Below are 27,500 nucleotides of genomic sequence, written 5' to 3' on the forward strand. Positions count from 1 at the left end.
TACGGCTTTCCCGAATCTTAGCGGCCTGCTTTCTGCAATAATCCAAAAGAAATTCTGGAAATTTTAGTGTTAAAAAGATCTCTTTAATATACCTGCACTCTTCTTCTAAGTATTTTGCACTGCATATCCTAAGTGCCCTAAAGAAAAAGTCTATTACTACTCCTCCCTTGGTCCTAATGTCATGGTGGGAGTAGAAATGAATTAAATAATTTTGTTAGTAGGCTTTCTATATACTTTAAATTCAAGCTGGTTACCATATTTAAAGATATGTGTGTCCAAGAAAGGAAGAGAATAGTGGATTTCTTCCTCTAGGGAAAACTGAATGGTGGGCTCTACTTCGTTTAAAGCCGTCTGCAAGCGATGAAGATTGAAACGCTTGGGTGTGACAAGTAAGATATCGTCCACATATCGCAGCCAGGTCACATGCTCGGGAACGATGTTAGCAAAGGGTTCTGTTTCTAGAAATTCCATAAACAAATTGGCCAGGACTGCACTTAATGGAGAACCCATGGCCATGCCAAATTTCTGGTGGAAGAAGCGGTCCTGGAACTTGAAATAATTAGATACAACACAAAGTTTTATCAAATCGACAAAGTGGTTGGGGGGCAAGGGGAAGTCGATTTTCTCCTTCTCGATTCTATCCCTAAAGAGCTGTATTACCTTATCCGAGGGAACACATGTGAAGAGACTTTTCACGTCCAGGCTGGCCAACTTCCTGTTTCTGGCGGAGATATCTCGGATTCTGTCTAGTAGGTCTCCTGAGTGTCTGAGATGTGCTCCACTAATGGTTCCCAGGAGGGGGGATAGATATCTGGCTAACGTACCTGTTAATCTGTGGGGTGGCACTCCCTATCCCTGATGTTATAGGTCTCATTGGAATATTATTTTTGTGGATTTTGGGCAGACCATACATCGTAGCTGTGCGTGGGAGATTTGGCAATAAGTGAAGTAGCTTTTTACCTGCATCTGGATTTTTGAGATTTTTTCTTACCTTGTATATGAAGTTCTTCGTCTCGTTGTCTACTTCTGCCTGGGAGACTTCACGATACGTATTATCATCACTGAGCAGATATTTCATCTTCCTCTCATAGTCTGAGCTGTCCATCACCACTACTCCACCTCCCTTGTCAGCGGTGGTGATTCTGATGTATATATAAGTAGGGGTTAGGAACATAGGAGTCTTAGTTTGAGTGTATTCCTGACTAATTTCAAAGGAATGGTGTACAAAATGGACTGTGGGTATTTCTACATTATGGGAACCTCATTACTTCTTCGTGTTGCCAAAGTTGGCGACTGGTGTGGATATTACCGAACGACATATTTATCATAATGATTAATTAATAATAATAGCAATGTACTAATAGTAAGAACAATAATAATAATAATGTTGATGATAATGATAGGAGCAATAGCAATAACAATAATATTAATGAAATAAATGATAATATTAGTATCATTGTTAACAATAACAAAAATATTATTATTAGTATTATCATAGATTGGCACACAGACATAAATACCTATCACGTAGAAAGGAGTTAGATTTATTCATTTATTTACTTATTTATTCATTTATTTATTACATCTTTATTATTATTTTTTTTATTAATTTATCTACTTATTTTTCAATAGGTTGTCAGCTACACCTTATATGGAGACCCGATGAGTGCCTACTGGGAGGGCCTACTGAAGGTAGCGCCGGATGTCGAAGACAAATACCCCGGGTGGTTCTTGCGGGTCTACCTGGACGGGACCACCAGTCACAACACATCCCTATTGGCCTGGACTTGTAAACTTTTGTGTGCACACCAGAATGCTGACATCTGTCCGGTAGAAAGACTTCCCGGTTGGTGCTCCGTGTGGGAAATCTTGTGTCATTTTTCTCGATACTAGATTCGCCATGATGTTCAGTATATTTGTTGTCATTAAATGTTTAGAATTACTGAGTAGTAGTAGTACATGAGAAATACATATGGTGTGCTCAGATATTAGGTGTGATATATTCATAGCTATTTTCCACTTTTGCCGGTAGGATTATTGTGAAAAAATACTTTTAAACATAAAGGTGAAATTTTATTTAACTGATATGAAATTAACAGACATCCAAAACGATGTACAGAATCTTGGGAGCGTGCAGAAATGTCTTTGTCGGTGCTTCTGTGCCTGTATGTCTTTTGTATCATCTTAACAGTCTGTATCTGTCTGCATGTCCAAGTCTGCGTGTGTCTTTCATTGTGTGTAATTCCTACGTATGCGTCTATATTACTGCCTGTCAGCATCTATGTACACATCTGCCTTTGTGCCAGTGGCTTTGTCTATTTTTGCCTAGGTCCCTGTATTCTTATATCTGTATGCGTAAGCACATAGTCCTATTTATATAGCTGAGTTCTCCAAAACTAAGTCAGTCTTCTAATTCGAGCCATTTAACCTATTGCAGGCATGGGGGATGTGCGCAACGTTGCAGCGGCGGTGTGGCGGTTTGCTGTCATCCAGGACCCAACGGTGAGCCACTACATCGTCAGGGACTCCGATTCCAAGATCCTCCAGCGAGAAGTTGATGCCGTAAGGGAGTGGATTCGGTCAGGCAAGGTGAGCCATTTTCTTTATCTCAATGTTTGTTAGTATTTTTATTATTCTTTCTAATTTTGTTTGCATGTCTCCTACATTATGAAATCCCTTGATTGTATGTCCCTCGATACTGTTTCAGAAGAGTATTATTTGTATAGGTTTTATACTGTTAGGATTTTGGTGATTTAGAGACACCACTACCGTCCAATATCACGCTGTATTCTTTTATGGAATATACATACATACATACATATATATATATATATATATATATATATATATATATATATATACATATATATATACATACATATATATATATATAAATATATATATATGTATGTATGTATATATACATATATATATATATATATATATAAGTATATGACTTAGTTTTCATTATCCTTTTCTCTGGTACTTTCCTTATGTGTCTCCTTTACCTACTCAATGACTCCACTACTTCGGTGCCATATTGTCCTCAGGGACATAAGATCTGGTAATTATTGAAATATTTTGGTAGAGAATTGTGATTTCATTTTTCTAAAGAGTTGGAAAAGGCACTATGGTCCAGCAAGTATTTAGTTGTATGATCAAAGTCTGTGTATATAGTTACGACTACAGACTCGTCGTAGTGAAGATTTCATACAGATGTATGTACGCGCATGTGCGTATGTGTACCTTGAGATTATGCCGGCCTTTCCCACGGCTCGGCATCTTGGTCGCTCCTCGGATCAAACTGTCGTTGGCGACGTATGAAGACTGACAAAGTTATTAATTTGCTTTATACACGTATTTTGTCCTTCCTTTGCTTTGTCAAACATGTTCCATTCATTGCATATAGATTTATGTATGTGTATTATCTTGTGGATCTATCTTGTCAATCTTAGGAATTGATTTACGTAAGATTAGAGAAATTGCATATTATCATTGTCTTCGGACGTCGTAAGACGTCGGTGGGAAAGTTCATGGCTTACGTGCGTCCTGGAAAAATTGCGTGTCAAAGGAAGCTGTGGCAACAGCATCCCCTAACTTTCACTTACGTATGTATAACTTTTCATATAGAAACTATTAAGTTTCTGCTTATCTAAGATTGACAAGGTAACTAGTACTCATCCACTTTGTAGGACTTAGACTTTTTTAGTCGTAGTTTCATCTCGACTTGTATTTTCGCGAGTCGTTGTAGGACTCTGCATTCTTTCGATAGTCGATATAACTCTCGACTCTACATATGTACGTACGTCTTTTTAAAGACTGTATTCTTTTGATTGTCGATATTTGATCGACTCTTATATGTACGTGTCTTGGCAACTTTAGCCATTCATGTTCTAAAGAATCCCATTGTCTGGTATTTATTCATCTTTGTGTACTTTTTTTGTGTACCCAGATATTGTAATTTTTTGCTCGCTTGGCGACATCGATTCTTCGATCTTGTTTGTTTTGTTTCTTTTTTAAAGGAAATAATCATTCTTTAAGCAGAACTCTAGTTTTCGAACATGACCCTTACCCTTAGGTGTCACAATATATATATATATATATATATATATATATATATATATATATATATATATACACATATACTAAAGGAATTAAGTCACACTTTGCCACGTCCGAGCTGAGTTCGAGTTCTCGGTTCGACCACGTTACAATTTACAATATATGCTTCCTTCGAGCTTCTCAGGCTCGACTGCGATGGCATGGAATTAAAAGTGAATTGTGGTTGAATATACATATATATATATATATATATATATATATATATACATATATATATATATATATATATATATATATATATATATACACATACATACATATACCAAGGCATTTTCTCCCTTACAAGGAAGGTAGCCAAAAAGGGAAAGGCATGAAATCATTTCCACCCATCCCATCCCTGAATACACTCCACACCCCTCCACCCTCCCTCCTATATGAGCACCTCCTGGATGACGGGTCATCCCTGCACCTTGTCCACTGCCCTGGGTCAGAGGCAGTGTCGCAAGACACAGCACATCCACAGCAAGGCCGCTTCATTAAATCGGCGACCCCCCTGTCCGTCCCCCCATTGCATAAAAGGAGAGGACGGGGAGAAGTCCCTTCGGGCTGCGTCAACTTTTGCTCACACATACTACCTCACCCCCCACCCCCCGCCCATTCCACCTCATGCAATCACAACATCATCCATATACAACCATTCTCCACTCACCCCTGTCTTCTGTCCTCTCCCGTCCTTCCTCAACAGACATTCCCCTCTTCTCCAAAGCCCCCTTCACCCCATCCATCCACCTCATCCTAGGACGTCCCCTCATGTTCACTCCCTCCACATCTGCCTTCCATACCTCTTTTACTAGTATTTCTTCACTCATTCTTTCCATGTATCCAAACCATCCTAATATTCTTTCATCGACCCTATCTCCCAGCTCCTTTTCCACCCCTGTTCTCCTCCTCACCTCCTCATTTCTCACTCTATCTAGCCTAGTAACACCCATCGTACTTCTCAGACACCTCATCTCAAACACATTCAAACTCCTTCTCTCTTCTTCCCTTATGTTCCATGTTTCAGCCCCATACAGTGCTGTTGGCACAATCACTCCTTCATACAGTCTCCTCTTAGCATCCATTCCCAAATGTCTATTCCTCATTACACTCTTTAATCCACCAAGGCATTTACACGCTTCTCTCAATCTACATTCTACCTCCACCTTCACTCCACCCTTTCCTGCCACATTTGCACCCAAGTATCTAAAACTATCCACTTCCTCCAGTCGCTCTCCCTTAATGCTCACTTCCAGTCTACTGCCACTTTCACCCCTTGTACATCTCATCGCCTTACTTTTACCCAGATTTATCTTTAGCTTTCTTCTATCACATACTCTCCCAAACTCTGCCACCAACTTCCTCAATCCCTCCTCCGATCCTGCCACAAGCGCAGTGTCGTCCGCAAACAACAGCTGGCTCATCTCCCACTTTTCTCCATTTTCTTTAACCATCTCCAATCCCTTGCCCACTACCCTTGCATTTACCTCTCGCACCACCCCATCCATGTATAAGTTGAACAGCCAGGGCGACATAACGCATCCTTGACGAAGTACCACCTTTACCTCGAACCACTCACTCTCTCCATTTCCAATCCTGACACAAGCTCTACTACTTTCATAAAAACTCTTGACAGCTCCCAGAAGCTTTCCTCCTATCCCGTATATCTGCATAACCTCCCACAGTGCCTTTCTGTCTACCCTATCATAAGCCTTTTCCAGATCCATAAAAGCCCAAAAAACATCCTTCCCCTTTCCTATAGCTTTCTCACATATCTGTCTTACCACAAAGATCTGATCTACACAACCTCTACCTGTCCTTAATCCACACTGTTCCTCACCAATTACCCCCTCTGTTCCTCTCCTAATCCTCTCAATCAAGATCCTCCCATAAGCCTTGCCAACTACACTTAACAAGCTAATCCCTCTGAAACTACTACATTCACACTTGTCCCCTTTTCTCTTGTAAAGAGGAACTATACATGCACTCCTCCAGTCCTCCGGCACTCTACTCTCTCTCCAGCAAACATTAAATAACCTCACCAACCAGTCCACCATCACTGTACCTCCCTTTTTCAGACATTCTGCATGACATCCATCCAGACCAGGTGCCTTACCTGCTTTCATCATCTTAACAACTGCCTTCACCTCATCCTTCCTTATTTTTCCTCCATTCTCCTCACTCATCACTCTCATTTTCTTCGCATTTCCCGCTGCAGCTATCTTTCCTTCCCTATCCTCCTTCACATTTAGCAACTCCCTAAAATATTCTGCCCATCTTCCCCTTACTGCCTTCTCTTCCATTATCATCTCTCCATCTGCACCTTTTACCTTTTCTTCTCTACTTGATTCGCCTCCTCTTCCTCTCTTTATTTCTTTCCAAAACATCTTTTTATTACTTTCAAAATTTTCTGTCATACTCTTACTCCATTTCACATCTGCTCTCCTCTTTGCCTCCTTTACCTTTTGCTTTACTTCTCTTTTCTTTTCTTTGTACCTCTCATATGACTCCCTCGTCCTATTTTGTAACCAATCTGTAAAAGCTCGCTTCTTCTCTTCTACAGCCTTCTTTGTTTCCTCATCCCACCATTCACTACCCTTCCTTCTATTTCTCCCTGTCCTTCTTGTTCCACACACCATCCTTGCACACTTTATGACTCCCTCCTTGAACCATCCCCATTCCTCCTCCACACCCAGCTCTACTCTATCCTTTACTCCCTCCCACTCCACCTTCAGCTTCTTTCCGTACTCCTTCTCCTTTTCCTTTTCATTCAAAGAGTTCACTCTAAGAACCTCCCTACCTTTTGTCCCTTTCCTCTTTCTCCATCTATCCTCCACTCTCAACTTACCTTCCACCAAAAAATGATCTGATATTCCCCCACCCTCTCCCCTTAGCACATGTACATCCTTAACTCTTCCTATCATAATCCTATTTACCACTAGATAATCCATTAGCGTTCTATCTACCACCCTTCCCTCCCCCACCCTCTCCCATGTGTACTTATGCTTGACTTTCTTCCGAAACACTGTATTTGCTATCATCAACTCTCTTTCTAGACACATTTCCACCATCAACTCTCCACTACGATTCTTTCCTGGAACTCCACATTTCCCAACCACTCCATCGATTGGACCATTTCCTACCCTAGCATTAAGGTCTCCCAGTACTATTACATTGACATTTCTTCCTAAATCCTCTATGCACTCATTTAAATCTATCCAAAAGACCTCCCTTTCTTCTACACTCTTCTCACTGCCAGGCCCATATGCACTTACAAAGACCCACATCTCCTTTCCCAGTTTCACCTTCATCCACATTATCCTTGAGGAAACCTCCTTCCACTCCACTACCCATTTACCTATCTCTTCACTTACTAGAATAGCCACCCCTTCCCTCCCTCGCCCTCTCTTCACTCCTGATAACCTCCCACTTACACTCCCAAAATTACACTCACCCTTCCCTTTCAACTTAGTTTCACTCAAAGCCAACACATCCATCTTTCTTCTCACAAACATACTACCTATCTCTTCCCTTTTACCACATCCACGCACATTAAAAGACCCAAACCTTAGGGTGCTGGTCCGAGAACTTCCAGACCCTCATATGCCTTCACTTTTTTGTTTAGGAATGTCCCCTGTGGGGCTACAAGGAGAAGGATGCCTAGTCCCAATCCCCGTCCCTCTCTTCTCGCCTCCTACGATCCAAGTGGGAATACTTGGTGGCAGTATTCTTTTCCCCCACCACAGGGAATTCCCCCACCACAGAAAAAGAATACTCAGAGAAATTGTACAGGACAGCAACAAGGGGTTGGGGGACAGCATAACGGAGGGACAGTCTTAGTATAAAAGTGTCATCATTTCTCTATGAACAGAGTTTTCCTCTATCATAGACAAAATGATGTGTGGCTATGGTCCGTAGGGGCGCCCCATGTAGACCCTAAAGTATCAACTGCATGTTACTTTGCCACAATAACAAGCAGCCATTACCCCACACGGGTATATATATATATATATATATATATATATATATATATATATATATATATATATATATGTATATATATATATATACCTATATATATATATATATATATATATATATGTGTGTGTGTGTGTGTGTGTGTGTGTGTGTGTGTGTGTGTGTGTGTGTGTGTGTGTGTGTGTGTGTGTGTGTGTGTGTGTGTGTGTGTGTGTGTGTGTGTGTGTGTGTGTGTGTGTGTGTGTGTGTGTGTGTGTGTGTGTGTATTCACTTGGTCTTTGGATCACGTGTTGGACTCGTGATCGACAGCTATTTCCCTCCTGGAAGAGAGCTCAGAGCTCGTAGGTCCGATCTATGGGTAATGCTATGACCTTGCACACACACACACACACCCAACTCCCCGCCCACGAGAGTCAGAGTAACGACCCGAGGCGCAGCGGTACCGAAATAATTTCGGTTCTGGGCAGGATTCGAACCATGAGCTGCGGGCCACTATTGTGGCAGCTCAGTGCTCTACCAACTACGCCACCGAGTCGTGTGTGTGTGTGTGTGTGTGTGTGTGTGTGTGTGTGTGTGTGTGTGTGTGTGTGTGTGTGTGTGTGTGTGTGTGTGTGTGTGTGTGTGTGTGTGTGTGTGTGTGTGTGTATTCACTTGGTCTTTGGATCACGTGTTGGACTCGTGATCGACAGCTATTTCCCTCGTGGAAGAGAGCTCAGAGCTCGTAGGTCCGACCTATGGGTAATGCTATGACCTTGCACACACACACACACACCCAACTCCCCGCCCACGAGAGTCAGAGAAACGACCCGAAGCGCAGCGGTACCGAAATAATTTCGGCTCTGGGCAGGATTCGAACCATGAGCTGCGGGCCACTATTGTGGCAGCTCAGTGCTCTACCAAATACGCCACCGAGTCGTGTGTGTGTGTGTGTGTGTGTGTGTGTGTGTGTGTGTGTGTGTGTGTGTGTGTGTGTGTGTGTGTGTGTGTGTGTGTGTGTGTGTGTGTGTGTGTGTGTGTGTGTGTGTGTGTGTGTGTGTGTGTGTGTGTGTGTGTGTGTGTGTGTGTGTGTGTGTGTGTGTGTGTGAGTGTGTGTCTGTGTGTGTGTATGTGTGTGTATTCACCTCGGATCTGCTGCAGCCTCTTTTCGAGACAGCCAGACACCACCCTACGGCAGTGAGCTCAGAGCTTATTATTAGCAGATCTCTGGGTAGGTCTGAGACCACTCACACTCCACACACCGGGAATGCAAGGTCACAACTCCTTGACTAACGTCCCGTACCTACTCGCTGCTAGGTGAACAGGGGCTACACGTGAAAGGAGACAAACCCAACTTGTCTCCGCCCGGCCGGGGAATCGAACCGTGTGTGTGTGTGTGTGTGTGTGTGTGTGTGTGTGTGTGTGTGTGTGTGTGTGTGTGTGTGTGTGTGTGTGTGTGTGTGTGTAATAATAATAAAAAAAAATAATGATAGGTTTATTGAGATAGCAGTGATACACTGACAATAATACAATTGGGCACTTTTATGAGTAATATAGTAATTATTAGAGTGATATGCTTAGTCTAAAATTTATGATGAGTTTATTGTGCGGACAATGGATGGAATGGCACTGTTCTTGTATCGGTCAGTTCTCGGCGCTCTGATGGGCTTGATTTTGTTTGAATGCCGAGTTGCATGGCGGGTGGGTGTGGTGGGAGGTGGGAGGAAGTGACGGTGACGTGGGTGTAGCATTAGGTCCTGTCCAAACTTATTCAGTGCCTCACTGTGTTTGTCGGACAATCTTGGCAAGCTGAGGGTGGTGAGGGCGTGTTCGTATCCCTCATACTGATTACCCAAGATAATTCTGCACGCTCTTTTTTGCACTTTCTCTAATTTGCTCCTCTGTGTGATGTTAAGTGATGATGACCAGGCTGGGGAGGCGTACATGAGGGTGGGGAGTACGAAGGTGGTGTAGACTCCCTTTAGATCTGGTGATGGGGTACCAAGGGACTTCAATCTGCGCAGCATGAAGAGTTTGTAAGAGGCTGTCCTGATGATGTTGTTGATGTGCTGGTTCCAGTTAAGGTGGTCGTCTATTGTGATGCCTAGTAGCTTGGCGGACTGGACCACTTGAAGGGAATGGGTTCCTAATGACAGTTGAGGTGGTGCCACCGCCTGTTTGGATGTACAAACATGCATGACCACGGTCTTGTTGTGGTTAACTGTCACATTCCTGCTCTCAGTCCACGTTTTGAGGTTGTCTAGGATGTTTTGTAGTGGAGAAAAGTCAGGCTGCCTGGTGTTGATGGGAATGCCAACTGTACAGTCATCGACGTATTTCCATCTATGTTGGGTGTCCATTAATGCGTCATTTATGAGGATGAGGAAGCACAGTGGTCCCATCTTGGTCCCTTGGGGGACCCCACAGGTTAGAGGGTGGAGGGAGGATGTCGTTCCCTGGTACCTCACTACCTGTTGACGTCCGGTCAGGAAGTCGGCTAGCCATGCTACCAAGTGTGGTTGGATCCCCAGTTGTATGGCTTTGGAGATGATGATGTTATGGTCAACAAGGTCAAACGCTTTCTTGAAGTCAATAAAGGTCAAGGCTAGAGAAGTATTGCGCTTGTCTAAGTGGCTGTGCAAGAAGTCCAGAAGATTAACAAGATAGTGAGTTGTGGAGGAGGATTTCATGTTGCCATACTGTTTTATATCGATTTGATCTTTAATTTTGTTGTATACTGAGTTAAAAACAAAACCCTCACATATAAGGCTTGGGATTGGGGTGATAGCAATAGGTCTAAGGTCGCTTAGTGACTGTGGGTTCGGACATTTGGGGATGGGAGTGATATATGAAATTTTCCAATCACTGGGGCAGGAGTTTTGACTCAGTGAAGCATTAATTATGGAGGAAAGTGGGAGGGCAAGTTCTGGGGCAAATTCTTTGTAGATTTTGATAGGTAGATCAGAAGGTGTTGTAGATCTGTTATACTTTAATTTACTTAGTTTAGTGGCAACGTCAGCTTTCTGGACAGGGGCAGGGGGTGAGGGAGAGGGGAGGTAGGCAGGTAGGCCGGAGAAGTTAAGGGGGGGTAAGGTCTGGCAGATAGAGGCGAAGTGAGTGTTAATCTCTTGAGCAGCTAAGTCAGGTGGTAAGTGTGAAGCGCAGGGCAGGTGAGAGGCTTGATTATTTTGTAGCCCGCAGAGAGCTTTGATCTTACTAAACCACTGACTGTTATTTTGTGTTTTGAGGTGTTCTATTTTATTAGGGTAGTACGAAGACTTTGCAATACTTATCTCCTTGATGACTTTATTTCTGAGGGATCTGAAGAGGGGTCGATCAGTGTAATATGCCTTGTTGCGTTGTTTAATTAGACGCTTAATACGGGGGGTCATCCAGGGGGCGTCTGATCGGTTCACGGAGAAGTCCTTGACCGGGAAAAAAAAGTGGAAAGCTTCAGTAGTGGTTGTTGAGTAGTTTTTCCACTTGGTTTCCACGTCCTCGGCTTCCAGAACCTCCGTCCAGGGATACTCCACTATCCACCTCCCAAACTCCCTCATGGCCGAGTCAGGCATGGGGCGGTGGTGTCGAGTGACCTTAGTTCTACGGATGGCATTGCTGGGTGCTGGCGACCACTGGATGGTGATGTGGGTACTCCTGCCGATGGGGGGGAGAGGTCTGGGAGGGGAGTACTGTTGAGCCATGTCGGTCATGATAAGGTCGAGAGTAGTTTGCTTGTGGGTGGGGAAGTTCACCACCTGAGTAAGACTTAATTGATGTAGAATCTCACTTGTGTCTAGCCGATTAAAGTCCCCACAAATGACCAGCTTTGCAGCAGGGTATTTCAATCGTAGGGAGTCAGCGGTCTCAATAATGTGATCGGAAAGGAGAGCGGCGGTGTGTGCACGTGGAGGATGATAGACCACACACATAATAATGGACGCGGTGTGGCGGGGGTGAAGGCGGGGGTTAATCCTCACCCACAGAACCTCAACTCCCTCGGGAATATCAACCCTGAGGTGTGAAGGGTTGAGGTCCGCACGACAGAACAACGTTACACCACCAACAACACGGTTCACTCTGAGGTGGTGAAATAGTACAAAGTTTTCAATATTACACATTTCAGGCACAATTTGCCACGCTTCAGTAATTGCCATCATGTCACATCCTGTAGAACGTACTGTTTCGATCACTTCCTCCATTTTGTTGGTTAAGGAGGTAACGTTAGACAGCAGGAGGGAGGGTAGGCTGTACCAAACGCGTGGCACTTCACTGTGAATGCGAGATCTCGGCTTAACCTTTTTTCTGTTTTTTGCACTTGTTGTGGTTGTAATCACAGGCACTATTCGTGTAATTTTTCTACCACCTCGTCGGCCACGACTTCGGAAGAGTTTCATGTCTTTCAGGCGCTGAATCACTGAACTCGGAGGATAACCACACCCTCGTTTTAACGCGTAAAGTTCACTGGGTCGGTATCTCTGACGAGGGGGGTTGTATGGCAATACTGGTCCGCACATTGTTACCGCGTATAAACTAGGAGAAAAATAAATACCAGGAGAAGGGTCAACAAGCTGACCCAGGCAGCTACAAAGCGCCCCGTTGCACCTGAGACAGGAGGTCACAGACCTGCCACGTCCGTCCACCACCACTGTCACACACGTGTGTGTGTGTGTGTGTGTGTGTGTGTGTGTGTGTGTGTGTGTGTGTGTGTGTGTGTGTGTGTGTGTGTGTGTGTGTGTGTGTGTGTGTGTGTGTGTGTGTGTGTGTGTGTGTGTGTGTGTGTGTGTGTGTGTGTGTGTGTGTGTGTGTGTGTGTGTGTGTGTGTGTGTGTGTGTGTGTGTGAGTGTGTGTGTGTGTCTGCGCGCGCGTGTGTATGTGTGTTTATTTGTTTGCTTCTCCAAGCTGTCGTAATCGCCTCCATGTCCAGTAACTGGAAATTGCTTTGTTATCTCTGATCCCAGATGTTTCAGATGGTAGTTCCATATTTCATCTTGATCTCCTGTATCCTTTCTTTTTCTCTATATATAAAAGGAGAGTTGGCTTCTGTGTTTCGTTTCAAATTTCCCTAATTTTTTTTTACTATTCTGTTTCAAGATTTTGTGAGCTATTTTTTGACAAACTATATGGACGGTTGCACTACCAATTGGGGATAATATTTTGTTGTAAATTTATATTATGACTTTTTTGTGGTAGTGGTGAGCTTATTCTTCATATCAATTGTCATTTCCATTTGTTTGGTTGTATCATCTATGGTTCCATGTATATATACCATAGATGGTGTATATACCATCTATGGTGTATATACATGGTTCCTGTCTCCTAGTGTTTACAATGTTCTTGGTATGCATGTACCCGTGCGTAGGGTTCCCAGGGCGTAGCCGGACACATCAAACACTATGTCACATTTTCTTCACTTTATTTCCTTGATTTTAACAGTCTTATTACACCTTAGCATCACCACTAACAGTATTCAAGTACGTCACCGACCCGCTCTCTCGGGCCGTGCGTTTGGTTTTTGTTCAGAAATATGCTGACGCGTACAATCGGTCGGTTACCGACGATGGTGCTTACATGATTATTAACGGGAGCCTACAGTTTCTGACAACCTAATTCTTATGTTTACGTATAGGTACATCTCTAAACTTATTATATATGTGTATCCAAAGGGGAGAAGCTCGTTGTTATGTTGTTTTTCGTAATTGACATGCCTGGCGGTGGACTGCACTTATAAGTGTGCGTTAGTGTGTGTGTGTGTGTGTTGCCTGCCTGTCGCGAAGCTAGGGTTTGCTGGGTCAGCGAAATGTGTATTTTACTGGACCTCGTGATGTCTGCCTCAGCAGTTTCAATACAGGAAACGGTGTCCAGAGAGTGTGATTGGAATGGTGGGTGAGGCCTGCGCGTGGGTCATATGACTGGCTGTATGGGACGTATACATGCAAACAGGATACAAACAGGTATATTGATTAGACTACATATAAATACAAGATATATGACGATCGAGGAAAATGAGATACGATTTCACCCATGCTAAACTGCATGCACTAAAAAGTTTTAAAGAGCTTTATTGTGAAAAAATTAACATTATTGTTGAGGTTTGAAAATTATATTAACCAAGATACAAAAATAACTATAGCCTAGCAACATATAAATCCAGTGATCTCAACATGCAAGTCTCTAAGTATGTCTAAAGGCGTATAACAACAAAGTCAAAGTAACGTTAAACTCATTACATTCGGTTCTTTTTATGATCTTGCTTATACGTGGTAACTACATAACAAAGTGCCTCGGTGGTGCATCCATTACGAAATCACATCTGGGTTCAAGGTCTCTCTCGCTTCCAAGTTCTCGAGAAGTTTATTCACTTGCAATGTTGTATAAGACAGCGTCATCCTTCTCTCCCTTGGACTTCTTTCCCTTAGTGAATACTGAATGGAAGCTTTTATTCAGTGTTACATTTTACTTTTTCTGCTTCTTCTGTGTTTGCAAATAAGAAGAAAAAAACTTAATTTATCCTTACAACTGCCAAATAGTTAATCAGTTACTTTTTATACCGTCCCCCATAAACGACTACTTACTAAATTAGCTTCACACGGAATAAGTGGCAGCCTATTAAGTTGGACTAGAAATTGGTTGAATGATCGAAAACAGAGAATTGTTTTAAATGGACAAACTTCTAGATGGAAAAATGTTACAAGTGGAGTTCCTCAGAGTTCCGGTCTTGGGCCACTTGTATTCATAGTATATATAAATGATATAGACCATGGACTAAAATCTACTGATTCCAAATTTGCTGATGATACAAAACTGTGCGGAATGACAAATGATCACTTAAACCAATTAGATATTCAAGAAGATTTAGATAAATTACAGCAATGGTCTGAATAGTGGCTTATGAAATTTAACACAAGTAAATGCAAGGTAATACACATAGGTAAAAATAACAGTAAGTACAATTACAAGTTACTTGGAAATTCGTTAACAAAAGTGGATAGTGAAAAAGATCTCGGCGTGATTATCAGTAACGATCTCAAATCATCCAAGCAGTGTATTTCAGCCTCTGAGAAAGCAAATATGATTCTAGGACTGATTGCGCGATCTTTTGACTTCAAAAGTCCATCACTCATGAACAAGCTATATTAATCGTTAGTTCGTCCACATTTGAAATATGCGGTTTCCGTATGGTCACCGAATCTCATTAAAGCCATTGACAGACTGGAAAAAGCACAACGGCGAGCCACAAAACTGATTCCAAATATAAAAGATAAATCATACGAAAATCAACTAAAACATATGAATCTGTTTTCCCTAAAAAAGCGTAGACTTAGAGATTTTAAAGGGAATTGACAACATCAAAAGTGACCAAATTTTCACATTGAATGAGAATCAGACAAGAAACAATGGTCTCAAACTGTTCGGAAATAGATTTAATTTGGAAGTGGGTAGAAACAACTTCGCCAACCGTGTAGTTAATGAATGGAATAAACTCCCTGCACAGGTAGTGCAATGTAGTTCAGTTCGAAGCTTTAAAAATTATTTAAATAAACACCTAAGCAAGATGCTGTAATGATTATAATATATTTTATATTATTTGTTTTTGTTCTGTTATCATTTGTCTGTTTGATTCTCATTTATTATTAGTTCTGTATCAATCTATTATCATTTACTATTTACAAAGGATTACAAAGGATTACAAAGGCGGAGCATGCCGACAGGAGACCTTTTGATCCATATCTAGGTCGGATGCAAAAAATAAAAATCATATTGATAATAAAATAATAAATAAAAACTATAATAATGTAAATAACAAATATAATACATAAATAAATGCATAGGTATAGTTAAAATAATAAACAAACAGGTAAATAGTAAATGATAAATTAACAAATAACTAATAATAAATGAAAATCAGACAGACAAATGATAACAAAACAAAATCAAATAATATAAGATAAATTATAATCATTACAGCATCTTACTTAAGTATTTATCTAAATGATTCTTAAAGCTTCAAACTGAACTACATTGCACTACCTGTACAGGAAGTTTATTCCATTCATTAACTACACGGTTGGCAAAGTTGTTTCTACCTACTTCCAAATTGAATCTATTTCCGGACAGTTTGAGACCATTGTTTCTTGTCTGATTCTCATTCAATGTGAAAATTTGGTCACTTTTGATGTTGTCAATTCCCTTTAAAATCTTAAAGACCTGTATCAAGTCACCTCTGAGTCTACTCTTTTTTAGGGAAAACAGATTCATGTGTTTTAGTCGATTTTCGTACGATTTATTTTTGATATTTGGAATCAGTTTTGTGGCTCGCCGTTGTACTTTTTCCAGTCTGTCAAAGTCTTTAATGAGATTCGGTGACCATACGGAAACAGCATATTCCAAATGTGGACGAACTAACGATTTATATAGCTTGTTAATGAGTGAGGGACTTTTGAAATCAAAAGATCGCGCAATCAGTCCCAGAATCTTGTTTGCTTTCTCAGAGGCTGAAATACATTGCTTGGATGATTTGAGGTCGTTACTGATAATTACGCCGAGATCTTTTTCACTATCCACTTTTGTTATCGAATTTCCAAATAACTTGTAATCGTACTTACTGTTATTTTTACCTATGTGCATTACCTTACATTTACTTGTGTTAAATTTCATTAGCCACTTTTCAGACCATTGCTGTAATTTATCTAAATCTTCTTGAATATCTAATTGGTTTGAGTGATCATTTGCCACTCCGCACAGTTTTGTATCATCAGCAAGTTTGGAAACAGTAGATTTTAGTCCATGGTCTATATCATTTATATATACTATGAATAGAAGTGGCCCAAGAACGGAACCCTGAGGAACTCCACTTGCAACACTTTTCCATACAGAAGTTTTTCCATTTAAAACAATTCTCTGTTTTCGACCATTCAACCAATTACTAGTCCAACCTAATAGGCTACCACTTATTCCATGCAAAGCTAGTTTAGTAAGTAGTCTTTCGTGTGGGACGGTATCAAAAGCTTTTGCAAAGTCTAGATATATCAAATCTATATTGTTTCTTTTGTCATAATTCGAGATAACTGTGTTGTAGAATTCGAGTAAGTTAGTCACGCAAGAACGTTTCCGTCTGAAACCATGCTGGCTATCATTTATCAAACGGTCACTTTCTAAATGATGTTCGATAGCATCTCTGATGATAGTTTCCATTATTTTTCCTACGATTGAAGTCAAACTTATAGGCCTACAGTTATTTGGTTTCTTTTTGTCACCTTTTTTGAATATGGGAGTAACGTTAGCTAGCTTCCATTCTCTTGGGACATCTCCGGATATGATGGATTTCTTGAAAATAATTTCTAATGGAACAACAATCTCATTTTTCATTTCTTTAAGATTATTGGATGCCAACCGTCAGGCCCTGGTGTTTTATTAACTTTGAGTTTGTCTATACACCTTTTAATTTTTTCTTTTGTTATATTTACCGTAGTGAGTAAGTTTACCCCAGACTTTTCACATGTTTCAGTTTGGAATTCACTTTGAGGTGTTTCGTTTACGAATACCGAGCTAAAATAATTGTTTAAGATATTACACATTCCTTCATTTGAATATTCAAGTTGACCGTCAGCAGATAATAGTAGACCAATGTGATTCCTAACAACCTTTTTATCTCTAATGTAACTATAGAATTCTTTGGGATTCTCTTTGGATTTATCAGCGATGTTCATTTCGTATTGTCGTTTTCTTTTTCTTATTGTCTTTTTTAAATCTCTCTGTATTGATACATAACTTTCATAGTCATTAGATGCACCCGAGCACTTATATTTCTTATAAGCCTGTCTCTTTTTAGCAATACTTTTTTCAGTTTTTTTGTCGAGCCACTTTGGGCGAGATTGATTTGGGGGACGTCTGTCCTTAAAAGGAATGTAAGTTTGAATCATCTTAGTGAGCGTATTTTGAAATATTTCCCACATCTGATCTACAGGCCTTTCGTTTAATTTTGCCTCCCAATCTGTAAGCTGAAGCTCCTGACGTAGTCCTATGAACTGAGCTTTACTGAAATCGGGTATTTTAGAAGCACAAGTATCTATTCTAAAATTGTTTAGGAGTTTGAATCTGACTAAGTTGTGATCACTATTTGCAACAGATTCACCGACTTCTACATCACTTACCATGCTTTCGCGACTAGTGATCAATAGATCGAGTAAGTTTCCATATCTTGTGGGCTCTTTTACATGCTGAATTAAGTAATTGTCACCAAGAAAATCAATCAAGCGATTACCTATATGGCCATGTTCAAGGGTCATCCAATGAATGTCAGTAAAATTGAAATCACCCATTATCAATAAATCCCGGTTGCAGAAACTAGACAGTTCTTGAAATAACAGTTTGTCGTCTGCTAATGATAATGTCTTTGGCCTATATATTACAACTATATTCATTTTTTGTCCATTTGTTTGGGTTAACTCAACCCACAAACTATCATATGCATCCTGTTTCACTTTCTCTAAAACACAAGCATGAACATTGTTTTTAACGTACAATAGAACACCCCCACCTTTCTTGTGGTTTCTATCCTGATGAAAGTGTTTAAATCCCGCAATATTAAATTCAGCTTCGAACTCTGTACCATTTAACCATGTCTCAGTTATTCCTATCATATCGAGATTTTCGCTTTTGACATACGCCTGTATTTCTTGAAATTTGTTCATAATACTACGAGCATTAAAGTACATCGTTTTAAGAAACTCGTGATTATTTCTTTTTGACATATCTTGAGTTTCAATATCATGTCTTATATTATCATTTTGTTTTTTATTTATACCTTGCTCTATATTATTATCATTTGGTCCTATTTTTTTATTATTCATTTATGTATTTTATTTGTTATTTACATTAATTATCATATATATATTTTTTTTATTAATTTATTATTATTATGATTTTTTTCGCATCCGACCTAGATATGGACTAAAAGTTGTCGGGATGCTCCGCCTTTGTAATCCTTTGTAATCCTTCAGAAAGGGCAATGGTAATGAGAAATATACAGGAATAATATGGCATAAGCTGGTAATGATATGACCTGTGGACAAAATGGGAAGAGGCCATTGTACAGGATCAGATGTCTTCAAGCTTTGTGAAATTGTCTACTTTTTCGTAAAATAAAGTCCTGAATGCTACCAAATTTGTTCTAATAGCGTTCTAAGGTTAACTAAGTTTATTTAGTGACCGGCGAAGTAATTGTCAAACAATTGACAATGAAAGTTATTTTAGATAGAAACAGTCTATATATTAATACGCTTGTAACTATCTATGTGTGTCACGCGGTGACGTCACGGCAACGAAGCCTTCCAAAATTGCTGACGACTGATTGGCTGCGAGCGAAGTGAGAGTGGTGACGTCACGGCAACGGAGACGACTTATTGACCGAGAGCGGTGACGTCACGCCAAAAAGGAGACGACTGATTGGCTGCCAGCTAAGCGACAGTGGTGACGTCACGGCAACGAAGATGACTTATTGGCCGAGAGCGGTGACGTCACGTCGCTTCAGCGCTTCCGACACGGCGTCACGGTGCAAAGGAATCAAAGTAGTTTTATTCTGGCTAAAGACAGACGATTTTATTCACCTATTTATCACAATCTTTCGATAAACGAAATATTAAAAAGGCATTTATTCAAAACTTAACGTGTGACGTCATGTCGCGTTACTTTCAAAGCTCCTTACAGAACCTCACGAAAATAAGTAGATAAATAAATAAATAGATACATAGATAAATAAATAAACAGTATTTAAACGTCTATACAAGTTTAATCATAGGTCACATGAAGATAATCAAACGTCTATAAATGTTTAGTGTGACATGACATAAACGATTAAAAAAAAATATTGCCTTTATGATTGACCTAACGAGAAAGAGAAAGAGAGAGAGAGAGAGAGAGAGAGAGAGAGAGAGAGAGAGAGAGAGAGAGAGAGAGAGAGAGAGAGAGAGAGAGAGAGAGAGAGAGAGAGAGAGAGAGAGAGAGAGAGAGTGAGAGAGACACACACGACGGGAGAATTCGATGACAACATCGGGAGACTTTGATGACTCCTTTTGAAGACTGAAGACTCCTTCGTAAATCCCGTGGAATTTCCACGGGTTCTGCTTGTGTCGCATAAATGAGCCACTAAAATATTCCGTATTGGCATCTCACTGCGAAGACGCGTTGTGCATTTGTCATGTGGGATTTAATATCGTTTTTGATACTAACGGACAAAGAAAACTGCTAAAATTACCTTGCATTACATTAGAGATAACCCTTTATGTTGAATTTGGAAGTGGCTAATAAATTGTTCATAGTAAACTTGTGAATGGCACGAAAGCACCTCTGAACGTCAAAACTCAGTTAAACACCTGAGCTTTAGTCAATCATCTGTTTTCTTATATTTGTCCATGTCTACAGAAAGGCTTTCTGTCCAGATGCTTTTCCAGTACAATTCATTATACCCTATATTCTCTCAAGATATTTTTAGCATGTAAATATGGGCTGACTTATGTAACAACTTAGTTGACTATACATTTTTGTTTCAGTGCTACCACGTCATGCGAGACTATCCGGGTCACGGTGTGCCAATGTTGGCAGGCATGTGGGGTGGTTGCTTAGATTTGAATTCTAAAGAGGTTGCTAAAGCTCGCGAAAAGATATTTATGATCACCAGTAATAAGCGAGGCTTGGACCAATTTGCACTGAGAGTAAGTATTTTATTTTCTTCGTCTTTTTTATGTATGCTTTCAATGAGCGTAACTATAAATCAAAATTCAACCAATCTTGCAAAACAAAAAATGCACGTGTCCTAGTAGTTTGCTCTTTCATTTTAATCTGGTATAATGGTCTTTTAATTTCATGACATCTTAAGGTTCTTGCATATGAATGATATAGCAAGACAATTTACATACAAGTATTTAGGAGTATTGTTTATGGTTGCATAAGAATGTCGCTTTTTTTTTTTTTTTTTTTGGTAATTGACATTTCATTACCATGTTCATTATGCTGTCACCTCTGTCTTCACTTTAAGCTTAAGCTTAAATTATCCCAACATGAAACATTAAGTTCCCCTGCATCGTTCTGCGAAGCACAACACCATCTTTCCTCTGTAGTTTGTAGGAACTATTTTAGTAACCACTGGGTTTTTATCCCATGTAATTGTATTCTTACTTTGTAATGATATACAATAGTAGCATTTGAAGATTCTTGAATGCAAAATAGCACCACAACAGCATCCATATATTATCTTTCAATGACATGATCACAATAGACACATACAGTCCCCTAAACACCCTTCTTCCCCTTGAACTTAAGTTTAAACAAAGTTAACAACATTTGTAGTTCCATTGCAGGAGCAAGTGACTGAAAGGGGCCCGCTGGGCCCGCCATCTTATGTTTACAAACTAATGGGCAATATATGAAGAAATATTGATATAGATTTTCCTTCCTTAGCTTATAGAAAAATAATATCTCAAATAAAGTAATCATAGTTCATATTTCTGCTGAAGATATGTCGGTTATGACCGTTACACTCCGCTAAATTGATCCTAGTTGCTCTCCTCAAACTCGATATACGTGTTGTTAGTTAGACCCGCCTAAGTTAACCCGTACACACTAAGCTTCCATTCTGGTTTCTACCTGGCAATCTTATGCCATAATCAGTGTCATAATCAGTCGGAAGAGTGGTGACCTTGCATTTGCTTTGCAGTTGTGGGTTCGAATCCCACCCTCCCCTCCGATTCCCAGCAGTGACTGTTACCTACCCCAACAGCCCAGGTGCATAGGACAAACGATGCGGCTTCGTCTAAAGCTACGCGCCTTCTGGCGTCGCTTCTAACCTTCCTCTTCATAGCATTATACTACTTGTGACGGAATTAATCCACTAATGCTTCAGAAGTCTCCCTTAACTGAATGAAGCCAATTGGTGTTTGTCTGAACAAAATGACTAAATGAACAAAATAAAGGAGTTCAAAGGGTAAAAGTTGTCACATATATTGGCAGAAGTGCATGCATCATTTAATACATCTATTCGGTTAGTTGTCGATATGTAATTTTTGCGACAGTTTCATATTTCTGTATGCAAGGGCCTCTTCCCTTTTATAAAGGAGGTAGGCAGGCAATGTATGCACCCGTTCCCACCTATTCCATTCCCATCCACCACCCTTTCATCTTAGCTCCTCGTGGACAAGAAGTCATCCTTGTCTCCTGTTCAGAAGCAATGTAGAAAGATAGGCTACTCTTACAGCACATGCAAATCAGGACCGCTTCATTTATAAGGCGACAATTCAAGTTTCGAAATTGAGTGATTCTTAATTCTTTTGGCAGACGTACCTGTACCCAGCGATCCAAGGTCAAGTCCTCGAACACGACGCCTTCTGCTGCAAGAGGTTCAAGAACTCTGTCCCCTTCCCGAGCCAAAGAGACCCCTCCGGAGACTTCATTGGTGCGCGGGCCTACAGACAGAAATACAGAAACGAAAAAATCAACACGAAATGTCCCGTGGAGTGCCGACCAGCCAAGCATCCAGAATGGGAATATTGTTGAATACAGGGGAGGCAAAAGAAAGAGGAGAGGTAGAGGAAGAGAGGAGGAAGGAAGATGTAGAAGTAAGGGAAGTGGGTTTTCGATCTTGTGTATGAAGGGCCAAGGTAAAGTTGTTTTTACAGACACTACACCCGCTCGAGAGAGAAAGACGCAGTAAGGAATCTGATATCGTACTGAACACACCTGTTAAAGCCAGTGCGTAATTCAGATGAAAAATATATACTTACATATACACACACACACACGCACGCACACACGCACACATATACACATATACACTATATATATATATATATATATATATATATATATATACACATCTGTGCTTATTCAATTACATATATATATATATATATATATACATATATATATATATATATATATATATTATATATATATATATTGTATATTTAGGGCGCAGATTCTCACTAATACACACGGAGTTAAACACGACAGCATTTTGGCACTGGTTAATCTTCTTACTGAGATTTTCAATTTTCCTCACAGTAGGTCTCATTTCAGGAGGGTGGGCAAATACAAGCCTTCCAAATTCTTCCATATTTAATTTAACGTTTCGACTTCAGGGAGTCATCTTCAGAATGGTTACAAGAGAAAAGTCACAATTTTCAAAGCTACATGATTCACAATTGACAATGGTGTACAGACAACATGGGTTTAAATATGGGCCGCTTGGGAACGGTGCATGGTTCGTGATGCGTTACGTAGCCGGACACTACGTCTTGGAAGGGAAGGGGGAGGAGCGTGGTGACCCAGCGAGAAGACCTACCTTACCTGACTCCCCCCCTCTCCCTCCTCCTCCCCCTCCTCCTCCCCCTTCCCTTCCAAGACGTAGTGTCCGGCTACGTAACGCATCACGAACCATGCACCGTTCCCAAGCGGCCCATATTTAAACCCATGTTGTGAGTCACGAGACTCACAAGGGCACACGCAGTCTGCCCGCTGTATCGGTCACGCACATTCACCCGACACCACGCAACATCCCCGGGCTGACCACATGGCTGGTCAGGACCCAATTAGGAGCACCTTCTCCATCTTCTCCTCCAGCGAGGAAGAAGATGATTCGACTCTACCACAAAAGAGACGACGATCCAATCCGGATAATGAAAGAACCCACCTTGAAATTGAGTCCAGTGAACTGGGCATCATCGCCACCACCTCCGCTAAGGACGGTTGCTCTCACCCGTCCTCTCAGCTAGCCACCACGCTGCCCCCCCTCCCAACCTCTCCCCATCAGGGGACACTGGAGCGAAGGAGGAAGGCAACCCTGAGCGTATGACATACGCAGCCGTCACCAAGGAGGCCAAAGAACCTCAAGGAGGTGAATGGCAGGTGGTTATTAACCGCCGCCATCGAGCCAAGAAACCCCCTACTGCACCACCACCCTCCAAATTCCCAGTCATAATCCGCCCTGAGGACGGGTCCACTACTTTTGTCAAGATAGGCTCCTGGAGACAGGCCCAAATTATCAAAAACACAGTTGGGCCTGTTGAACGTATACGACAGATCCCTAGTGGGGAGTGGTTGATCAGCTGTACCTCGGAGAGACAACAGGGAAATCTTCTGCGCTCTTCAACGCTGACGATGGACTCCAAGCAGAGGATCAAGATATCGACCCGCATCCCCAAGACAATCGTGGTTGGGGTAATCAAGGGAGTCCCCATAGACAGCGATGCAGAACACCTTCTACGAGCTGACCTAGAAGCACAGGACCTGCCAATTGATTCTCTTCAACGCCTAAGGAGCAGAGACGGTGTAGAGACGGGATCTGTGCGAGTCGCCTTCCTAGCGGCTGAACTTCCCACCTCCGTAAAGTTGGGATACACTCAGCACCAGGTGGTGCCCTACGTTGCCCCGGTAAAGAGATGCACAAACTGCCAGCTACTCGGCCATCCAAAAAAAGGAGTGCCGACGCAAGTCTCCCCGGTGCGCTCGCTGCGGAAAAGGGCACATCACGCAAGATTGCCAGGAGAAACATCTCTTCTGCATCAATTGCTGTGGCAATCATTCTGCAGCAAGCCCTGATTGCCCAGAAATTTCAATCAGGAAGATAGCGCATGAGCTTAAGAACCAGCGCTACTCTACCTTCTCAGAAGCTCTCCTAGCTGCCAGAGAAAAGTGGAACACGCAGCTCAAGGAAGAGAAGGCCATGGGAAGAGACTTCACTGCAGTACCACAAGCCTCCTCCCGCAACGTGTCCAAAACCCACCCACACAGGAAAACGCCAGCGACCTCCCCACCCTCCCCAGAGGCACCTTCGGGGAAGAAGGAGTCTGCGGGTCCTGAAGACATAGAGGTGGAGACAGCGACTCCTCCGATATCTAACCCCCCACAGATGAGGAGTAAGCAGAAGAAACTGCGCAAGCGGAGGAAGATAACTAAGACACCCCAGTCTGAGCACTCTGATGCCGCGCCCCTTGCACCCCCAACGCAAACGGAGCCCCCAGCACCCAACGACTCCCCGTTAGCTGAAATCAAACTTGGCCCAGCAGCTCCCAGCCCTCAAGCGGAAGGCACCCACACCCTCGATAGTTCCATCAACGCCATGCAAGACGCTATGCGTGCGTGGCAGAAACAGATTGCCCAGACCAATCCACAAGCAGCCCGCCTCCTCGATGGAATCTTCGTGATCCTGAACACAGTACTGGACCTCTCCAACCATGGCTGCGCTTAGGATGCTACAGTGGAATTGTCGGGCAATCAACACTGCCCGCGACTTACTAGTCCAACACCTCGCCGAGCACACCTACGATGTGGTTGCTCTACAATCTCTAGTTCGTAAGCCTAGGCTACTCCCCTCCCTCCCGGGTTTCCACTATCCACCTTTTTACGAGACGGACGCAGACGGGGAAGTCCGTGTTGCCACGTACGTCGCAAACGGACTCTCGTCTCAGCGCGGGACCCTTCCTGACAAGTTGGAGGAAGGATATGCGGTTGTCACTACTGTAAGTATGGAAAACAATCAGGACATATCCATACTAAACTATTACAACCCCACCACAACTCGGCACTTCGACTGGCTGGCAAAGCTAACCGGACAGTGGGTCGTCCTTGGAGACTTTAATTGCCGAGACGCCCTGTGGGAAGATGGCTACCCCAACACCTCACCAGCCATAGCCTCACAGCTGGATCTGGTTGACCTGGTTCTTCTCAACAACGGCAGTCACACCAGGATCCCTGATGTCTCATCCCACAGTACGTCAGCCATAGATCTCTCCTTTGTGTCACCAAACCTAGCTGGAGCAACGGACTGGTCCCCCCTGGATGACCCCCTTTCTTCAGACCATCTCCCCATACAAGTAACGATCCACCTGGCACCCACAACCTACCTACCTCCAGCAGGACAGCAGCTCAATCTCAATAAAGCAGATTGGAAGAAATACAAAGCATACCTCGCCAACTCCCAGTACTGTCCGGACCTCGCCAGAACAGCGGATGATATCAATGCAGAATTTACTGAACTTCTGCTCATCGCAGCACGCCAAGCCATCCCACTGACGAGGGACCTCCAGGGAAGACGTGGACACCCCTGGTGGACTCCTTCGTGCAAAGAAGCAGTTCAACGAAAACGACGAGCCTATCAACGCTTCATGGAGGAGGGCTCCGACGCCAGTCACAAGGCAATGAAACAAAGTAAGGCACAATGCAAAAGGATTATTGCACAAGCCAAACTACAGTACTGGGAAGACACCAAAGGGAAGGACGAAGACCTCGGTGCAGCCTGGAGGAAACTCAAGGTACTCAAGAGGCGTTACAACCCCCCCGACAGGAACCTGACCACCACAGACGGGAGAATCCTTCGCACATCTGAAGAAAAAGCCGAAGGATTCCTCCACCACTTCGGGAACGCCAGTAGCACGGATCACCTACCAGAAGCACAGCAGAGCAGGCGCCGAGAAGAGGAAAGCCTCATGGATCTCTCCCCTCCAAAGGGCTCAGACACCCACCTTACATTGTTTGAACTTCGCAGAGCCTTGAGGGTCACCCAGGGCTCCACGGCATCCCCGGGAGCTGACGAAATCACATACCCCCTACTGAGACATCTCCCTCCTCCACTCCAGGACACCCTCCTGTCTATTTTTAACAAATATTGGGTAGAGGGAATAGTCCCGGGTGCCTGGAAAGTAGCCACGGTCACCCCAATCCCCCAAAACAACAAGCCACGTCACATGGTGGCCAGCCACAGACCCATATCCCTCACCTCTCACGTCGGGAAAATCTACGAGAGGATGGTCTTAAATCGCCTCACTCACACCATCGAGACCAAGGGTGCACTCCCGAAGCTTCAAGCAGGGTTCCGAAGAGGAAGAAGCATCAATGACCACATCGTGAGACTCGCAGAACATGTCCGTAAGGCCCAGTGGCAGAAGAGGATTCTGCACACCTGCTTCCTGGACATCGCCCGAGCCTTCGACACCGTATGGCACGCCAAACTTCTGCTGAAGCTTAAATCTATCGGAGTCTCCCCAGCGTTGTATTCCTTCGTTCGCTCCTTTCTCTCCGGCCGCTCAATAATAGTGCGCTGGAAGGGAGTCTTGAGCGGGCGAATGCCTGTCGACATGGGAGTTCCCCAAGGCTCAGTGGTAGCACCCACTCTCTTCGTCCTAATGTTAGCCGACATCGGGAAGGGGCTGAGGAAGGACACCACCATTACCGCCTATGCCGACGATATAGCCGTGTGGCGCCGATCAAGGCATAGACGTCCGAAGAAGGACTCTGCCCAACACAAGGCAGAACTCCGCCTCTTCCAGAGTCAAGTAGACATTGTTGTCCGCCACCTCGAAAGCCTCGGCTTCCTACTCTCTCCAAACAAGACAGTGTACATGCCTGTGCACCTTCCTGGCTACAACAGAGGCCATTACCCAACCTGGAACGTCCTC

The 27,500-nt window shown here is 42.6% G+C and overlaps 1 protein-coding gene across 1 annotated transcript in view; it reads left to right on the forward strand.

The window, feature by feature from the left end:
- The window catches only part of LOC143020003 (uncharacterized), a 28,476-nt gene extending 5,560 nt beyond the window's left edge, over positions 1 to 22,916 (forward strand). Inside the window, exons 2-5 of the mRNA XM_076176093.1 lie at positions 1,633 to 1,846; positions 2,438 to 2,589; positions 20,604 to 20,765; positions 22,384 to 22,916. Of these exons, the coding sequence (XP_076032208.1) occupies positions 1,633 to 1,846; positions 2,438 to 2,589; positions 20,604 to 20,765; positions 22,384 to 22,602 (747 nt within the window). The 3' untranslated portion in view covers positions 22,603 to 22,916. The remainder of the gene's footprint in view (positions 1 to 1,632; positions 1,847 to 2,437; positions 2,590 to 20,603; positions 20,766 to 22,383) is intronic.
- Positions 22,917 to 27,500: the final 4,584 nt, after the last annotated feature.

This window comes from Oratosquilla oratoria, chromosome 38 (genome assembly GCF_046742065.1).
Source record: "Oratosquilla oratoria isolate Oo_2021 chromosome 38, ASM4674206v1, whole genome shotgun sequence".
NCBI lineage: Eukaryota > Metazoa > Arthropoda > Malacostraca > Stomatopoda > Squillidae > Oratosquilla > Oratosquilla oratoria.